The sequence below is a fragment of the Scyliorhinus torazame genome, chromosome 5 (genome assembly GCF_047496885.1).
Source record: "Scyliorhinus torazame isolate Kashiwa2021f chromosome 5, sScyTor2.1, whole genome shotgun sequence".
NCBI classification, from domain to species: domain Eukaryota; kingdom Metazoa; phylum Chordata; class Chondrichthyes; order Carcharhiniformes; family Scyliorhinidae; genus Scyliorhinus; species Scyliorhinus torazame.
Window position 1 is genome coordinate 120,686,943 of NC_092711.1, and position 18,594 is coordinate 120,705,536.

The 18,594-nt window shown below is 44.6% G+C and overlaps 2 protein-coding genes across 2 annotated transcripts in view; both read left to right on the forward strand.

Annotated features, from left to right (window-relative positions):
- Window positions 1-18,594, forward strand: part of LOC140421746 (uncharacterized) — a 237,590-nt gene that overhangs the window by 10,568 nt on the left and 208,428 nt on the right. The gene's annotated exons all lie outside the window — the stretch shown is intronic.
- On the forward strand, window positions 6,431-17,407 carry LOC140421750 (uncharacterized). The gene is made up of 2 exons (XM_072506602.1): window positions 6,431-6,499; window positions 7,906-17,407. The coding sequence occupies exon 2, from the start codon at window positions 8,310-8,312 to the stop codon at window positions 9,666-9,668; it is 1,359 nt and encodes a 452-aa protein (XP_072362703.1). The 5' UTR covers window positions 6,431-6,499; window positions 7,906-8,309; the 3' UTR covers window positions 9,669-17,407.

The window sequence follows — 18,594 nt, forward strand, 5'->3', positions numbered from 1 at the left end:
ACTGGGCGAGTAATCCAGAGACCCAGGTTAATGCTCTGGGGATCGGGGATCGAATCTGCCGATGACTGGTGGTGAAATTGAAATTTAATAAAAGTATCGATTTAAAAGTCTAATGATAACATTCTTGATTGTTGTAAAAACTCATCTGGTTCACTAATGTCCTTCAGGAAATCTGCTCTCATGTGGCCTGGCCTACACGTGACTCCAGATCCACAGCAATGTTGTGGTTGATTTGTAAGTGCCCTCTGAAATAGCCTCACAAGACACGCAGTTCAAGGGCAATTGGAATGAGCAGTAAATGCTGGCCCAGCCAGTGACCCCACCTCCCATGAATGGTTTTTAAGAAGACTCTTTTCAATTTGAAGATTAGTAAGAAACTGTCCCTTTGATTTGATTTGGTTTATTGTCACGTGTACCGAGTACAGTGAAAAGTATTGTTCTGCGTACAGTCCAGACAGATCGTTCCATACATGAAAACACAAAGTGTGGATCTTGGCAGTTTGCTCAGTTCACAAAATAATTTAATGGCTTTGTAGACGCAGATTCACATTTTAATCACCATCCGAAACATACCTAATGGTAATGTGTGCTCATATGGACAGACACAAATGATACAGGAACTGAATTAGAGGAAATGGCCGAGATTTAAATGAACCACGTTTTTGAAAAATTCGGTCTTCATAATGAAGAAACAGGAAAAGCCACTCGGGGAGATGAGGAAATCCAGGCTCAGTGCGGATTTGCTGTCACCCCTCCTTTCTTATACATGAATGGTATTTAGGCTGCAGAATGTTTTTTTTTAATTTAGAGTACCCAATTCATTTTTTCCAATTAAGGGGCAATTTAGCGTGGCCAATCCACTTACCCTGCACATCTTTGGGTTGTGGGGGTGAAACCCACGCAAACACGGGGAGAATGTGCAAACTCCACCGGACAGTGACCCAGAGCCGGGATTGAACCTGGGACCTCGGTGCCGTGAGGCAGCAGGGCTAACCCACTACACCACCATGCTGCCCCGGCTGCAGAAAGTTACACACCAAAACACAGAGGGATCAAATATAAGCAACACATAATTCTCAATTCACTTCCATTTAACTATATTTTACTTTGTTTAAAAGCTGTCTGTGGTCTAATCTCAACAAAGATTCATGGGATTTATATTACCCAGTGACACGCTTTCTTTTGTTGGTCAGTTACATTTGCAATTCAATGGTGTATATTTCAGAGTGAAGCATCGAGAGTTATTCAATTCAAAATGAAGTCATATATAAGAAATAAATATACTGAGGTTCAACGTTGAATAACGAAACAGGTATTGAGTAAAATTGGTGGAAAGTTTCTGTAGGAAGATAAGAATGATGCATTAATGATTAAACAGAGAGCATTGTTCTGTTAGATATTTGCTGAACAAATGCTTAAGTTCAATATAAGTTCTATATCTTACGGTCTTACAAGTTGAGACATCTGTTTTAAAGAAACAGACGTCTCCTTGTAATCAGAGACACGGTCTCCCAGCTGAACCATTGAAAGCTGCAGCAAGACTGTGCAGTTGAACATTGCACAGGGCCATTGGGTACTGTGCTGCAAAGAGGTAGGTTATCACAGTCAACTAATATATGAAAGGTCCCCGGTTTGAAACTGGCAGAAGCATAAATGCTTCTCATTTAGTCTGAGGAAAACTTTCCACACATACATTTGTCCCTGAATATTAACTGCATCTGGTATGTGAGAGGAATAGGAGATTTAGTCTCACATCAGGCACAAAAATTGATTCAGTAAGTCTGAAGTGCTGCATTTTCAAGAAGCAATGAAATGATAAAGATTTTCCTGCTTTGACACCGTTCCGATATCAGCAGTTTGTTCAACCACAACAGAATTTCATGTGTTTAAATATGCAGATGAACATAATAACTGTCTCAATCATGTCTAATTGTAAGATAAAAGCAACTTACTGCGGATGCTTCAATTGGAAACAAACAAGAAAATACTGGACAATCTCAGCAGGTCTGACAGCCTCTGTCGAGCGAGATGGCAGCTGTCGTTCCGAGTCTGGGTGACGCTATGTCAAAGCTGGAGACCTGGAAATAGGGTCAGATTCAGACTATTGTGGGTGGATGGGAAGGGGGTGGGAGGGGCGGGGGGGGCAGGGGATTCGTAGAGAAGTGGAGCTGGATAGTTGGCCAGCGATAGGTGGAGAATGACTAAAATGACTTGGACAGAAAGAAAAAGGGAATGTAAATGGGTAATAAAGGCTAAGAACAGTGCTGAGAGAGGCACGTTTAAGAGATTAGAATCTTAACAGCAGAATAAAAGTAAGCAGTGAGTGAAAGGAAGACTAGGAACAGGGAGCAGATTGTCCAAGTGGGGTGGAGGAGGAGGGGGGGGGGGGGACATTGGTGGGGGGAAAAACTGATCGATGGAAGAAATGAAAATAAGTTGCTAGAAATAAATATGTGGGGAAGGTAGGGGAGAGTAATAAGTGACATGGTCTCTCAGCCTAACCATCAGAAGCTGCAGCAAGACACTGCAGTTGAACATAGCACAGGTCCATTGGCTGCTCCGCTGCTGCCTGTTTCTGTAGTGTAGTGGTTATGTTCATCTAACGCCGCAAAAGGTCCTCCATTCAAAACTGGGCAGGAACATTGAATACTTCTCGCTTAGTTTGAGGGAAGTTTGGATAACATGCGTTTGTTTCTGCATGTCATCTGAATCCCATATATTAGATATATATTTGGTCTCATCTCGGCCTCAAACATCATTCAGAGAAGTCGGAGGTAGTGAATATTGAAGAAGCAAAGATCAGAAATGATTATCCCATTTTGACACAGTTTGGATATTCTCAGTTTGTTCAGTCCACAACAGAATTTAATGGATTTATGGATGTAGACTAACATTTTTAATCACCATCTGAAACATATCTAATGGTAATGTGTGCTCATACAGACAGAGACAAATGATACTCTAACTAAATTAGAGGAAATAGCAGAGATTTAACTAAAACACCGTTTTGAAAATCGGGCTTTGTGGTAGAGAAACAGGAAAAGCCATTGAGAGAGATGAGGAAATCCAGGCTCAGTGTGGACTTGCTGTCACCCCTCCTTTCTTATACATGAACGGGATTTAGGCTGCTGAATGTTTCATACCCAGAACAAAGAGGGTCAAATATAATAAACTTATCATTCTTTAACCTCCTACCTGTGAAGATATTTGACTGCGTTTAAAGACTGATGTTGCCAATCTCAAATGAACTCGACAGAACTTATATTACCCAGTGACTTGATTTATTTTCTTTGTCAGTCATGTTTGCAATTCAAGGTTGTATATCTCTAAGAGAGTCTCAATTTCAGACGAGGACATAAATATCAAATAATATCAAGTTTTGAGTAATGGAACAAATACGGAGTAAAATTGACGTTTTTCGAAGGAACATAAGAATGATATCACTGAATGAGAGGAAATATTTGCTGGATGGACATTTCTACATTTCATAATTCATTTGAAATCTAATAAAGTAAACTACTTCAGCAAAGTGATCTCTAGAGGGCTTTGTTAAGCTTCACAAATCCCTCTCTAATAATGATGTGGAGATGCCGGCGTTGGACTGGGGTGAGCACAGTACGAAGTCTTACAACACCAGGTTAAAGTCCAACAGGTTTGTTTCGATGTCACTAGCCTTCGGAGCGCTGCTCCTTCCTCAGGTGAATGAAGAGGTATGTTCCAGAAACATATATACAGACAAATTCAGTTGCCCTCTCTAATAGACAGACTGTAAACAGGATGTAGATCAAATTAATTAGATTTTATCAACTCAGAAATAATGACAAGATGCATCAGCAGAAAAATATACTTTTGTAAATTCAGTATGAAACAATTGCATGATTACATAATGTTTACATTGTAAACTACACCATCTTCATGTCCAAATCTTCTGGTCATTGGACCAGGGGAACGTTGTCAGTAAATCAAACTGAGCAAGGATTCTACAGAAATTCCTTTTACAAAAGCTAATTGGAATAGAGAAACTTCAACATCACAGAAACAGAGAAGGACATTGAGACAAATCGATTTGCTCTTTTTCAATCTATATTTTTATTCGACTTTTATCATTTTTACAGATAACACAACATATTTTCAAAACACCAGTCCAATGGGCTCATTGCCAATCAGCTGTTTTTCAGTGTACTGGTTATCACGTTCCCCTCACACACCAAATGTCCCATATTATTATTCAAAACATTATTGACGTTACACATCTAAATTTGCAGCTAAGTTGTATCATTGTTATTTATTGTTCAATAGTTAAACAAATGCATTACCTTACACCCACAAAGTTCCAAATGATACTCTGCAAAATACTCTGTGATGGAGAATGGCAGGAATCGCAGTCAGAGTTCACCCGTGTTAGTTGTGAATGGTTTTCTAATGTGCTGTGGCATTTTATGATTCTCATGTCAGACCAATTTCTTCACCAATTGCCTAATTTTCAGTCAAATTGTACTCCCACAATAGAAGGTTCTTCAGTGCAATGAGGACGCACATTTTACTATTCTCGGTCAGTGCGCTAAGCACTGTTCCCTGTTTCTGTAGTGTAGTGATTATCATGTTTGCTTAAAGGCACTTGGTTTAAAACTGCACAGAAACATTATCAAACCTCATTCATTTCCGTGTGTGGAAAAGTTACATTAATAACATTTTCTTTATTCATTTACACCCATCCTGAATTGCCCTTGAATTGGGTTGCTGAGTTAATCTGCTGTGTGGAACCCCAATCCCCAGAGCTTCAGTCTGGTTCTCTGCTTCACTAGTCTAGAGGTGGAGATGCCGGCATTGGACTGGGGTGGGCAGGGTAAGAAGTCTTACAACACCAGGTTAAAGTCCAACAGGTTTGTGTCGAATCACTAGCTTTCGGAGCGCAGCTCCTTCCTCAAGTGAATAAAGAGGTGGGTTGCATAACCACATAGAGACAAAGTAAATGAAGCATGACACTTTGAATGTGAGTCTTTGCAGGTAATTAAATCTTTACAGGTCCAGACAGTGCAACTGAAGAGAGGGATAACCACAGATTAAAGAGATCTGAATTGTCTCAAGCCAGCACAGTTAGTAGGATTTCGCAAACCCAGGCTAGTTGGGGGAGATGGGGGGGGGGGGGGCGGTGAATGTAATGCAACATGAATCCAAGGTCCCAGTTGAGGCTGAACCCATACATGCGGAACTTGGCGATACTGTGTTGTCGGGCGTCCTGAAGGCCGCGTACCTAAGCCCACACTCCACCCTATCCCTATTATCCAGTAACCCCACCTAACCTTTTTGGACACAAAGGCAATTTAGCATGTCCAATCCACCTAACCTGCACATCTTTGGACTCATGTCCGGGCTATCACTAAGACTGCCTGTTTCCACATACGTTACATTATCCAGCCTCCCTCCTGTGTCTGTGCGCCTGGGGCTGAAACCTCAGTCATGCCTTTGTCATGTCCCGATTCGGCAATTCCATTACACACCTGGCTGCTCTCCCACATTCTACCTCTGTAAACGTAAAGCCATCCAAAAGTCTGCTACCCATGTCTTAATATGCAGCCAGTTCCTTTCCCCAATGATCTCTGTGCTCCGAGACTTGCATTCACTCCCAGTCAATTCTGTTCCTCGTTTTCAAATCCCTCCATGGCCTCATCTCTCCCAATCTCTGCAATCTCCTCCAGCCCCAAAACCCCCTGAGATGTCTGTACAGCTCTGATCCTGGACTCTTGTAAACCCCCGATTCTAATTACTCCGCCATGGTTTGAAGTTCCCTCGGCTCCAAGCACTGAATTCCCGCCCTAAAGCTCTCTGTCTCCACCTCACTTACCTCATTTATGACTCTTTGAAACTCGCCTCTTTGTCCAAGTTTTTGGTCACCTGTCCGAATATCTCCTTTTGTGTCTGGGTGTCTCACTTTGTTTTATAATGTTGCTGTGAAGTTGACTGGGATGATTTATGATGTTAAAGGTGTTATATAAATAGAAGTTGTTGTTGTTGACTGTAACTCTGACCTCCTGCTTTACAAAATCCCATTGGTTTCACAACTAACTCTATCTCTGATGTTTTGCCCCCTGCGGATTTGCAGCTGCTATAAAGACGGCGGCCGTTAACTCAGGCCTGTCACCGGGAGCAGGCCGCAGCTGTCCCCCCCGCTCGATGCAAACCCGGGCCCGGAAACTCCTTGTTGGGGTTTGGAGTCTGCACCGGGTTTCTCTGAAACCTCCAAGCCTGGTACATCATCGGCATTGCGCATGCTCCAGTTCACAATGCCGGGGCGTGATTGACTGTTGCTCTGGACCAATTGCAAGAGAGGAGCCGATCTGGAGGACCCAGCAGATCAGTTGGTCCTCCAACCAATGGGAGTGAACGGGGGGCGGGGCTGAGCCCGGTCTTACACGTTGACTGGAGCATGCGCAGTGCCGATGACAGTTCAGAATTCAGGCGGTCGGGTGGAAATCCTCAGCCGGTCAGATCCCGTGCGGTAAGTCCTCAGGGAAGGATCGGGCCGGCGGGTAGATCGGGAGGCCTCATGAACACTCCGTGTCGACCCCAAGCTCCGAACACCAAGTTTGGATACGGCAGTTCAACCGGCGAAAACTGCTCGGGCTTTTCCCCGAGACAGGCCCGAGTGGCCGAAGAGAGCCCCGGCTTTGCTCCGCCTCCCATTCACTCTAATTGGTTGGAGGACCAGCCGCTCTTGTTCGGTCACCCAGCTCCGTCCCCTCTTCCTATTGGTCCGAACCCGCTGTCAATCAGTCCCCGGGCATTGTGAGCTGGAGCAAACCCTTCACCATCATTGTCAGCTCCCTGGTTTGCAGCTGCGGAGCTTCTCCCTCCCGGGAACAGGCCCAGGTTAACGGGCACCATCCTGCTTCAGACACTGGAGGATGGTTCACATCAGAGGATGGGGGAGGGGGGACAAGAAATAAGAACTTACACTTTGCACTCAAATCAATGAGGACTCTGATCTCTGGCAAGGAAGGAAATCCTGGTAGGTGGGTGGGGAGGATTTACAAACCCGCACTGGAAGCCGCAAACCCCCAATAAGACCCATTGGGTTTTATTGTCAGTCTGCAGACAGGAGCTGGAGAACTGACCCCAGACAGAGGAGAGGGAAGGAGAAAACTGGGAGTGGAGGAAAGAAATGGTGCAGATGGTGAGATGTGTTTGGATTTCAGCCCAGGGAGGAGGGAGAGTGTGTGGGACTGGGATTTACAGCTTTGGGGTACAAGAGAGGAAAAAATGTTCCAGAGAAATTAGAATTGCCTGTTCAGAATTTCAATCCTGGACTGACAGTGATGGCTTTTTTAAACTCCTTTTACAGGGGGTTGTAATTGTAGAATTTGCACACAACAAACTGAACCCAACAGAAAGGTTTGTCTCTTTGCGAATTCTATCCTGCATTGACAGTGATGTCTTTTGTAACATGAGAGATGACAGCAATCAGGAAAGATTAATTGGAGTGGGCCCTTTTTTCAATCGACAGCAAAAATTAAGCAGTGACCTGCTATAAATCTTTTAAATTATCAGTAGTTTGGAGAGGGGCGATGTGAGAGATTGACTATCAATAAACAACAATTCATAAATACAAGATAGTTACGAATAAATCCAAGCGGACAATACAGACAAAATTATTTATCACAGGTTCAGAATGTGCAACTCATTACCATGGAAATGAGTTGAGAAAAGTGCTGAGATGTTTTCAAAAGGAAACGGGACAAGCACATGAGAGAAAATGGAATCAAAAATCAGCTGAAAAGCTGCGATGAGATAGGTGTGTGACAGTCGGAGATGTGTGCCGAGTATTGAAAGCAGCAGAATCTGTGACAGAATGGCTTGTTTGTGTCTTATATATTCACAGTATTTCAATGTAATCTCCTTTTACAGAATATTTGCAGATGCAAACATCATGTCGAGATCTGACAGTCACTTGATTCATCAGGACCGGCCTTTCAACGTCTGTTTTGTCTTTCGGAAAAAAATTCAAAAATCACTGTGATTGGAAAAGCACCAAGACACAGACATCTAAGTAATTTTCCACAGGTAGCTGGAACTGAGCTTTAACCAATCACACAGCATGAAATTAAATTGCATCAGGGAGACACCGTACTCAGGCTTCAACTGATGATCCAAGTTGAAGAGACATAAGGACATTTGCACCAAAGGAATCAAGAAGCAGCAAAAGGACATTCAGCCCCGTGAGCCTGTTCCACCATTTAATAACATCACGGCTGATCTGATAGTGACCTCAAATCTGCATCCCACCTGCACCTGATAACTTGTCGATAACCATGGAGAAACCGTGGAAATGTGGGGACTGTGGGATGGGATTCAATTACCCATCTGAATTGGAAACTCATCGACGTATTCACACTGGGGAGAGGCCATTCACCTGCTCTGTGTGTGGGAAAGGATTCACTCGGTCATCACACCTCCTGACACACCAACTTGTTCATACGGATCAGAGACCGTTTAAATGTGCTGACTGTGAAAAGAGCTTTAAAAGCAGAAAGGATTTACTGTTACATCAACGCACTCACACTGGGGAGAGGCCATTCACCTGCTCCGTGTGTGGGAAGGGATTCACTCTGTCATCCGAACTCCTGAGACACCAACTTGTTCATAATGATGAGAGACCTTTTAAATGTGCTGACTGTGAAAAGAGCTTTAAAAGCAGAAAGGATTTACTGTTACATCAACGCACTCACACTGGGGAGAGGCCATTCACCTGTTTGGAATGTGGGAAGGGATTTCATGATTTGCCAAACCTCCGGGCTCACCATCAGATCCACTCTGACCAGAGACCGTTTAAATGTGGTGACTGTGAGAAGAGCTTTAAAAGCAGAAAGGATTTACTGAAACATCAACGCACTCACACTGGGGAGAGGCCATTCACCTGCTCCGTGTGTGGGAAGAGATTCACTCAGTCATCCCACCTCTGGACTCACCATCAGGTCCACTCTGACCAGAGACCGTTTAAATGTGCTGACTGTGAAAAGAGCTTTAAAAGCAGAAAGGATTTACTGTCACATCAACGCACTCACACTGGGGAGAGGCCATTCACCTGCTCCGTGTGTAGGAAGGGATTCACTCTGTCATCCCACCTCCTGACACACCAACTTGTTCACACTAACCAAAGACCGTTTAAATGTACTGACTGTGAGAAGAGCTTTAAAAGCAGAAAGGATTTACTGATACATCAACGCACTCACACTGGGGAGAGGCCATTCACCTGCTCTGTGTGTGGGAAGGGATTCACTCTGTCATCCTACCTCTTGACACACCAACTTGTTCATACTGATCAGAGACCGTTTACATGTTCTGACTGTGAGAAGAGCTTTAAAAGTAGAAAGAATTTACTGTCACATCAACGCACTCACACTGGGGAGAGGCCATTCACCTGCTCCTTGTGTGAGAAGAGATTCACATGTTCATCCTACCTTCTGATACACCAGCGAGTTCACACTGGGGAGAGACCGTACACTTGCCCCGTGTGTGAGAAGAAATTCACTCGGTCATCCTATCTGACTTCACACCAACTTGTTCACACTGATCAGAAACCTTTTAAATGTTCTGATTGTGAAAAGAGCTTTAAAAGTAAACTGAATCTGCTGAAACACCAGCGAGTTCACACGGAAACAGAATCATAGAATTTACTGTGCAGAAGGAGGGCATTTGGCCGATCGAGTGCACTGGCCCTTGGAACGAGCACCTTACTTAAGCCCATACCTCCAACCTAACCCATAACTCCACCTAACCTTTTTGGACACTAAGGGCAATTTAGCATGGCCAATCCATCTAACCTGCACATCTTTGGACTGTGGGGGGAAACCGGAGCACCCGGAGGAAACCCATGCAGACACTAGGACAACGTGCAGACTCCGCACAGACAGTGACACAAGCCGGGAATCAAACCTGGGACCCTGGAGCTGTGAAGCAACAGTGCTAACCACTGTGCTACTGTGTCACCCAAACATGGGAGCGGTACTTGGGAGAGGTTGTTCAACCACTCCGTGCGTGGGAGGAGATTCACTCAGTCAAACAACCTGAACAGACATCAGCAAGTTCACACACAACAGTAGGGTTTGGATTCAACTGTTGTTGCTGCTGTTAGTCACATCCAGGACTGAATGATGCCTGGACGTCTGTTTCCAGTGGGGCTCCACAGTTTCCGGTATATATCAATGATTTAGACTTAAATGTATGCACCACGATTATACAAAAGTTGCTCATGTGTTTTAGACAATGAGGGAGAAAGCCATGGACTGGGTCAGGTGGACAGAAAAATGGTGAATGGAAATTTAGATAATGAGGGGTTAGGAACACACTTCAGTTAACTCCCGATTAAAATAAGGTCACTTCACGATAATGGAACTGATTGGTGGGGAAGCTACAAATAATCCTTTTTTTTAAATAAAAAAATTCAAGAGTACCCAATTATTATTATTTTTTCCCAATTAAGGGGCAATTTAGCCTGGCCAATCCACCTAACCTGCACATCTTTGGGTTGTGGGGGTGAAGCCCATGCAGACACGTGGAGAATGTGCAAACTCCACACGGACAGTGACCCAGGGCCGGGATTCAAACCCGGGTCCTCAGCGCTGTAGTCCCACTGCTCCACGTGCTGCCCTAGCTACAAATAATTCTAATAACTTTATTGAACAGTTCTCAAATGGAAAGGCACTTGACCACATTAAAACTAAGGATTTGCAATAGATGTTTGATCTAGCAAGTCATATTGAAGGCAAGATTATAAACAGAGGGCATTCATTTAAAGTGATTAGAAAGAGACGCAATGCTGAGCAAGGCTAGGAGAGTGGGCAAAGAAGTGGTAGATGGAATATCATGTGGAAAAGTGTGAGGTTATGCACTTTGGAAGGAGAAATGGAGGCATAGACTATTTTCTAAATGGGAAAATGCTGAGGAAATCACAAGCACAAAGGGACTTGGGAGACCTTGTTCAAGATTCTCTTCCGGTTAATGTGCAGGTGCACTGCAGCCTCACGGCGCCGAGGTCCCAGGTTCGATCCCGGCTAGGGTCACTGTCCGTGTGGAGTTTGCACATTCTCCCCGTGTTTGCGTGGGTTTCGCCCCCACAACCCAAAGATGTGCAGGGTAGGTGGATTGGTCACGCTAAACTGCCTCTTAATTGGAAAAAATGAATTGGGTACTCTAAATTTAAAAAAAGTTTAATAAAAAAGGTTAACGTGCAGGTTCAGGCGGCAGTTAGAAAGGCAAATGCAATGTATTCATGTCGAGAGGGCTAGAATACAAGACCAGGGATGTACTTCAGAGGCTGTATAAGACTCTGATCACACACCATTTGGAGTATTATGAGCTGTTTTGGGCCGCATATTAAGAAGAATGTGTTGGCCTTGGAAAGGGTCCAGAGGAGGTTTACAAGAATGATCCCTGGAATGAAGAGCTTGTCATATGAGGAACGATTGGATTGGATTTGTTTATTGTCACGTATACCAAGGTACAGTGAAAAGTATTTTTCTGCGAGCAGCTCAACAGATCATTAAGTACATGGGAAGAAAAGGGAATACAAGAAAATACATAATAGGGCAACACAACATATACAATGTAACTACATAAGCACTGGCACCGGATGAAGGATACAGGGTGTAGTGTTCATGAGGTTGAGGACTCTGGGTCTGTACTCGTTGGAGTTTAGAAGAATATGGGGGGTTTCTTATTAAAACTTACAGGATATTGCGAGGCCTGGGTAGAGTGGACATGGACAAGATGTTTCCACTTGTCGGAAAAACTAGAAGCAGTGGACACAATCTCAGACTAAAGGGCGATCCTTTAAACAGAGTAAGAAGTCTCACAACACCAGGTTAAAGTCCAACAGGTTTGTTTCGACTCACTAGCTTTCGGGGCACAGTTACTTCCTCAGGTGATGAGGAGGAATTAAAACAGATGAGGAGGAATTTCTTCAGCCAGAGGGTGGTGAATCTGTGGAACTCTTTGCCACAAAATGCCGTGGAGGCCAAATCACTGAGTGTCTTTAAGACAGAGATAGATAGGTTCTTGATTAATAAGAGGATCAGCGGTTATGGGGAGATAGCAGGAGAATGGAGATGAGAAAAATATCAGCCATGATTGAAAGGTGGAGCAGATTCGATGGGCCGAGTGGCCTAATTCTGTTCCTACGTCTTATGATGCGAAGAAAAACATTCTGTGCTGCATGTGGGATCATGAATGCACTGCTCGAAAATGTGGTGGAGGCAGATTCAATTGATGCCTTGAAAAGAGAATTGGACAACTATCTGTTACTATCAGATCAGCCATGACCTTATTAAATGGTGGAGCAGACTGGGCTGAATAGCCAATTCCAGCTCCTTGCTCATCTGTTCGTATCTTTTGAGGAGAAAAATATCTGCAGAGTTCAGAGCCAATGACAGCGGATTGTGTCTGTTGCAGAAAGTTGGCACGATACAATTTGTTGAGTGCCTTTGTTTTGTGCTGTCACCTTTCTATGCCTCTGTGTTATGAGGGAAATGCAGTGCACCAATGCAAGAGAGGCAGATTGCTCTCTCGATTTGGATTGGATTTGACTTTTGTCACGTGTACCCAGGCACAGTGAAAAGTATTATTCTGCGAGCAGCTCAAACAGATCATTTCGTACATGAAAAGAAAGTAAACTAAGAAGAAAATACATAATAGGGCAACATAAGGTGCACAATGTAAATATATAGACAAAGTAAGAAGTCTTACAACACCTGGTTAAAGTCCCACAGGTTTGTTTCGAATCACAAGCTTTCAGAGCGCTGCTCCTTCCTTACGTGAATGGACAAAGGCATTGCGTGCAGCATACAGGATTGGATTGGATTTGTTTATTGTCACATGTACTTAGGTACAGTGAAAAGTATTTATCTGCGAGCAGCTCAACAGATCATTAAGTACATGAGAAGAAAAGGGAATAAAAGAAAATACATAATATGGCAACACAACATATACAATGTAACTACAAAAGCACTGGCATTGGATGAAGCATACAGGGTGTAGTGTTCATGAAATCAATCCATAAGAGGGTCATTTAGGAGTCTGGTGACAGTGGGGAAGAAGTTTTTGAGTCTGTTCGTGCGTGTTCTCAGACTTCTGTATCTCCTGCCCGATGGAAGAAGTTGGAAGAGTGAGTAAGCCGGGTGGGAGGGATCTTTGATTATACTGCCCGCTTTCCCCAGGCAGCGGGAGGTGTAGATGGAGTCAATGGATGGGAGGTAGGTTCGTGTGATGGACTGGGTGGTGTTCACGACTCTCTGAAGTTTCTTGCGGTCCTGGGCCGAGCAGTTGCCATACCAGGCTGTGATGCAGCCTGATAGCATGCTTTCTATGGTGCATCTGTAAAAGTTGGTAAGAGTCAATGTGGACATGCCGAATTTCCTTAGTTTCCTGAGGAAGTATAGGCGCTGTTGTGCTTTCTTGGTGGTAGCGTCGCCGTGGGTGGACCAGGACAGATTTTTGGAGATGTGCACCCCTAGGAATTTGAAACTGCTAACCATCTGCACCTTGGCCCCGTTGATGCTGACAGGGGTGTGTACAGTACTTTGCTTCCTGAAGTCAATTACCAGCTCTTTAGTTTTGCTGGCATTGCGGGAGAGATTGTTGTCGCTACACCACTCCACTAGGTTCTCTATCTCCCTCCTGTATTCGGACTCATCGTTATTCGAGATCCGGCCCACTATGGTCGTATCGTCAGCAAACTTGTAGATGGAGTTGGAACCAAGTTTTGCCACACAGTCGTGTGTGTACAGGGAGTAGAGTAGGGGGCTAAGTACGCAGCCTTGCGGGGCGCCGGTGTTGAGGACTATTGTGGAGGAGGTGTTGTTGTTCATTCTTACAGATTGTGGTCTGTTGGTCAGAAAATCGAGGATCCAGTTGCAGAGTGGGGAGCCAAGTCCTAGGTTTTGGAGCTTTGATATGAGCTTGGCTGGGATTATGGTGTTGAAGGCGGAGCTGTAGTCAATAAATAGGAGTCTAATGTAGGAGTCCTTGTTTTCGAGATGCTCTAGGGATGAGTGTAGGGCCAGGGAAATGGTGTCTGATGTGGACCCGATTGCAGCGGTATGCGAATTGCAGTGGATCAAGGCGTTCTGGGAGTATGGAGGTGATGCGCTTCATGATTAACCTCTCGAAGCACTTCATTACGACTGAAGTCAGGGCCACTGGTCGGCAGTCATTGAGGCACGTTGCCTGGTTCTTCTTTGGTACCGGTATGATGGTGGTCTTCTTGAAGCAGGTGGGGACCTCGGAGTGGAGTAGGGACAGGTTAAAGATGTCCGTGAATACCTCTGCCAGCTGGTCTGCGCAGGCTCTGAGTGCACGACCAGAGATCCCGTCTGGGCCCGTCGCCTTCCGAGGGTTCACTTTCAGGAAGGCCAATCTGACTTTGGAAGCTGTGATGGTGGGTATGGGTGAATTATGGGCTGCTGGGGCACTCGCCAGCGGATTGTTGGTTACCTGCTCGAACCGAGCATAGAATGCATTGAGTTCAGCGGGGAGTGGTGCGCTGCTGCCAGAGATACTGTTCGGCTTCGCTTTGTAGCCCGTTATGTTGTTTAGTCCTTGCCACAACCGCCGAGAGTCTGTCTGTGACTCTAGCTTGGTTTGATATTCTCTCTTGGCATTCCGGATGGCTTTGCGGAGGTCGTACCTGGATTTCTTGTATAGGTCAGGGTCGTCTGCCTTGAACGCCTCAGATCTGTCCTTCAGTAGGGAGTCAATCTCGTGATTGAGCCATGGTTTCCGGTTGGGGAATGCACGTACTGCTTTCTTTGGCACGCAGTCGTCCACACATTTGCTGATGAAGTCTATGACGGTGGTGGCATACTCATTTAAGTTGGTCGCTGAGTTCTTAAATATGGACCAGTCCACTGTCTCTAAGCAGTCACGTAAGAGCTCTTCTGTCTCCTCGGACCAGCACTGCACAACCTTCTTAGCTGGATTCTCCCACTTGAGTTTCTGCTTGTATGCCGGGAGGAGCACCGTCTTATGGTCTGAGTTCCCAAAGTGCGGCCGGGGGATGGAACGGTAGGCGCCCTTGATTTTTGAGTAGCAATGGTCAAGAGTGTTGTCGCCCCTGGTGGGACAGGAGATGTGCTGGTGGAATTTTGGCAGTACACTCTTGAGGTTGGCCTTGTTGAAGTCTCCAGCCACGATGAACAAGGCCTCCGGGTGTTCTGTTTCGTAGTTGTAGTATTAATGTAGTGTAGTGTAGTGTAATGGAGTGTAGTGTCAGACTTTTGTATCTCCTGCCCGATGGAAGAAGTTGGAAGAGTGAGTAAGCTGGGTGGGAGGGGTCTTTGATTATGCTGCCCACTTTCCCAAGGCAGCAGGAGTTGTGGATTGAGTCAATGGATGGTGTTGTTGAAAACTCACCACTATTCTTAGAATTCCCCCTATACCAAAAAGGGTCGATATTCTAAATGGTGAACAGGGATTCTCACTCCCTGACTCCGATGCAGGCTTCAGTCGGTGCTATTCAGGTCAAACTATGTTTTCAAGTTATCCCCCGGTATAACCCATGCCTTCACAGAAGATTTCATCTACTTACCACTTAGTAGCATCGATCCTGGGTCCTGCATTGCTAAGTAAGTAAAGTAGACTCTGGAATAACCATTGTTTCAGGTTAAAACTTTTAAGTTATTTTATTATTATATTTATTTCTTTTAAAAGCTGCAATGACTGTCTTCACAGAAAGGTAAAAAGATCTTGCTTCTGGATCCTTCTGGTTGTTTGAAGGGACCTTCAGGCCCACCTTGACAATCAGTCTTTTTACATTCTTTTGGTCTTCTTCAGATGTATTCGCTGTTCTGCTTGGTTGCTATGTCCTATCTTTCCCATGTACCGAGCTGTGAGATCTGGCTCTGCTGGCTGTGTCTGAGCTGACTCTGCCTCCTCTTTAAATTCTGGTCTTCCTTAGATGTATTAGCTGTTTTAGCTCGGCTACTTTGCTTTGTCCCTTTCCCATGACCGAGCTGACTGTAAGCTGACTCTGAGCTGCTTGTTGCTTCTCTCCTGGACTTCCTAATCTCCTGTCCCCTTTCTCAGGGTTTATATACATTTCTAACAGTTATTAAGTTTTTATGACTTTATTGTAAAGTAACTTTTATTTCACTTGGATTGTAAAAGGTACCTTTAATCTGAATTTTTCTAACACGACTAAGTATTCATTTTGGGCATGACCTCAGCTCATAGATCTGATTACAGTCTTCTTTTGTGATGTTCAAAATGCTTTGAGTTCAGGAGGTGTTACCTTTAATTCCTGTCATTTCTATAGTTTTATTTTCCAATTGTGTCCCCAGCTCATAATTTTGACTTTGATTTTGGCTTTAAATTATGTTTCTCGTAGACTGATAGTCTCCAATTTTCTTTAATTTACCTGGTGTTAGCAGAATTTCATACCTATATATTTTTCTATCTGCTGATTTTACTTCAATGAAGGTGTGAATGATTGCTTTTAGCTCTATGCTAAAATCCACTCGGTTATGACTTGAAAGGTTTACATTTATCACCTAACTCAACTGAAACCCTCATCCATGCTTTTCCAGATGCTTACTAAGATGGTTAATTTCAATGAAGGTGTGAGCCATTGTTTTTAGCTTCATACAAAAATCCTGTTTGTTTGGAAGAAGGAATCTGCATTTTATAATCCTGCTCTTTCCAGCTGTTGTTAACCCTTTGTGGGATCTTTCCCTGTATCCTCTCATGTTTCTCTCAGACCAGATATTGCCAGACTTCCATGTTTCAAATGACACATCTTTCCATATTTTCAATTACAATGCGAGGCAGGTTTTTGTGATGGACTGGGCTGTGTTCACTACTCTCTGAAGTTTCTTGCGGTCTTGGGTCGAGCAGTTGCCATACCAGGCTGTGATGCAGCCAGATAGGATGCTTTCTATGGTGCATCTGTAAAAGTTGGTAAGAGTCAATGTGGACATGCCGAATTTCCTTAGTTTCCTGAGGAAGTATAGGCACTGTTGTGCTTTCTTGGTGGTAGCGTCAATGTGCATGGACCAGGACAGATTTTTGGTGATGGAAACCCTGTGGCCCAGTGCAGGAGGGGCTGGTTGTTGGCCAGTGTGAGCTGAACATACAGGGCTGGATAAAAACTAAGGCAGATGTCAAGACCCTTGGAGTGAAAACAGGCCTGGAGGGAGTGGGTCAAAAAACCTGGAGAGTTGCATTTTGCATGAATCATGAGTGTGACCCAGTCACGATTATGAAAAGTAAACAAACCTATCACTGGTTTGATGAGATGATATACCGTGTCCCAGGTGTTGTAAATACTGTACATACTGTAGATCAGCCTGCTTGCTGCCCATGTCAAAGTGATATCAGAATAATGTGCTTCTGTATTAAATAAAGTATCCAAACCTCTCATTGTGCTTCATGCTGTTTTTCAGTTAAAAGTGCAGTGTAGATTAGTGTCTGATTGGCTGAAGCTGCCCCCACCCTAATTGCTGAGAGGCAGTTATCTGGCAGTCACCTGAGGCCTGTTTAGGGGCACAAAGGTACACATTGTATTCTTCTCTTTGAAGTTTTAGTGTGAGCCATCCTATAGTCTGTATAAAAGACAGACAGAAAGCGCACATTAGTAAGCATTGCGCTGGTCAAGGAGACACAGCCTGAGTGAGAGAGATACAGACCGAGTGAGAATTTGGTAATTTGGTGCAGTGAGGTAATTCTGTGAAGAGTGCGAGAAGGTGCTTTTTCCCGACTGTTTTGTTCTCTCTCTTTCTTCGGGCCTAATTTCGGGAGCCGTTCGGAGGAGGAGGAGCAGTCTCTGTGAGTATAAAAACCTAACGGTAACTTCCTGTTTTCCAGTTGTTTTTTTTTCTCCAAAAGTGATGTCAGAGGGAAGCTGTGATCTGAGTGGTTGATAGCAAATCTGCCCCAAATTTAAAGAAAAAACACAGCTAAACTCATAAACTTAAATTAAACTAATTAATTAATTAGTGATGGCTGGTCAGGTGATGTGCTTGAGCTGCTTGATGTGGGAGCTGGCAGATCCCATTGCGAGCTGCAGCGACCACATCTGCAGTAAGTGTTGGCTGCTCGAAGAGCTCCGGCTCAGAGTTGATGAGCTGGAGTCTGAGCTTCAAACACTGAGGCACATCCGGGAGGGGGAGACTTACCTGGACACTGTGTTTCAGGAGGCAGTCACACCTGTCAGAGTAAGTAGTTTAAATCCTGCCAGTGGCCAGGGACAGCAGGGTGTGACTGCAAGTCAGGCAGGTAAAGGGAACCAGCAGTCAGGAACTCAGGAGCCTCAGCCCTTGACTCTGTCCAACAGGTATGAGGCACTTGCTCCCTGTGTGGATGGCGAACAGGGCTGCAGGAAGGATGAGTCAGCTGACCAAGGCACCATGGTTCAGCAGGCCATTCAAGGGGAGAGAGTAAATAGGCAAGTTGTAGTTGTAGGGGATTCTATTATCAGGGGGATAGACAGTATCCTTTGTGAGCAGGATAAAGAGTCCCGCATGGTATGTTGCCTGCCCGGTGCTAGGGTGCGGGACCGGCTTGAAAGGATACTGGAGAGGGAGGGGGAGGATCCAGTTGTTGTGG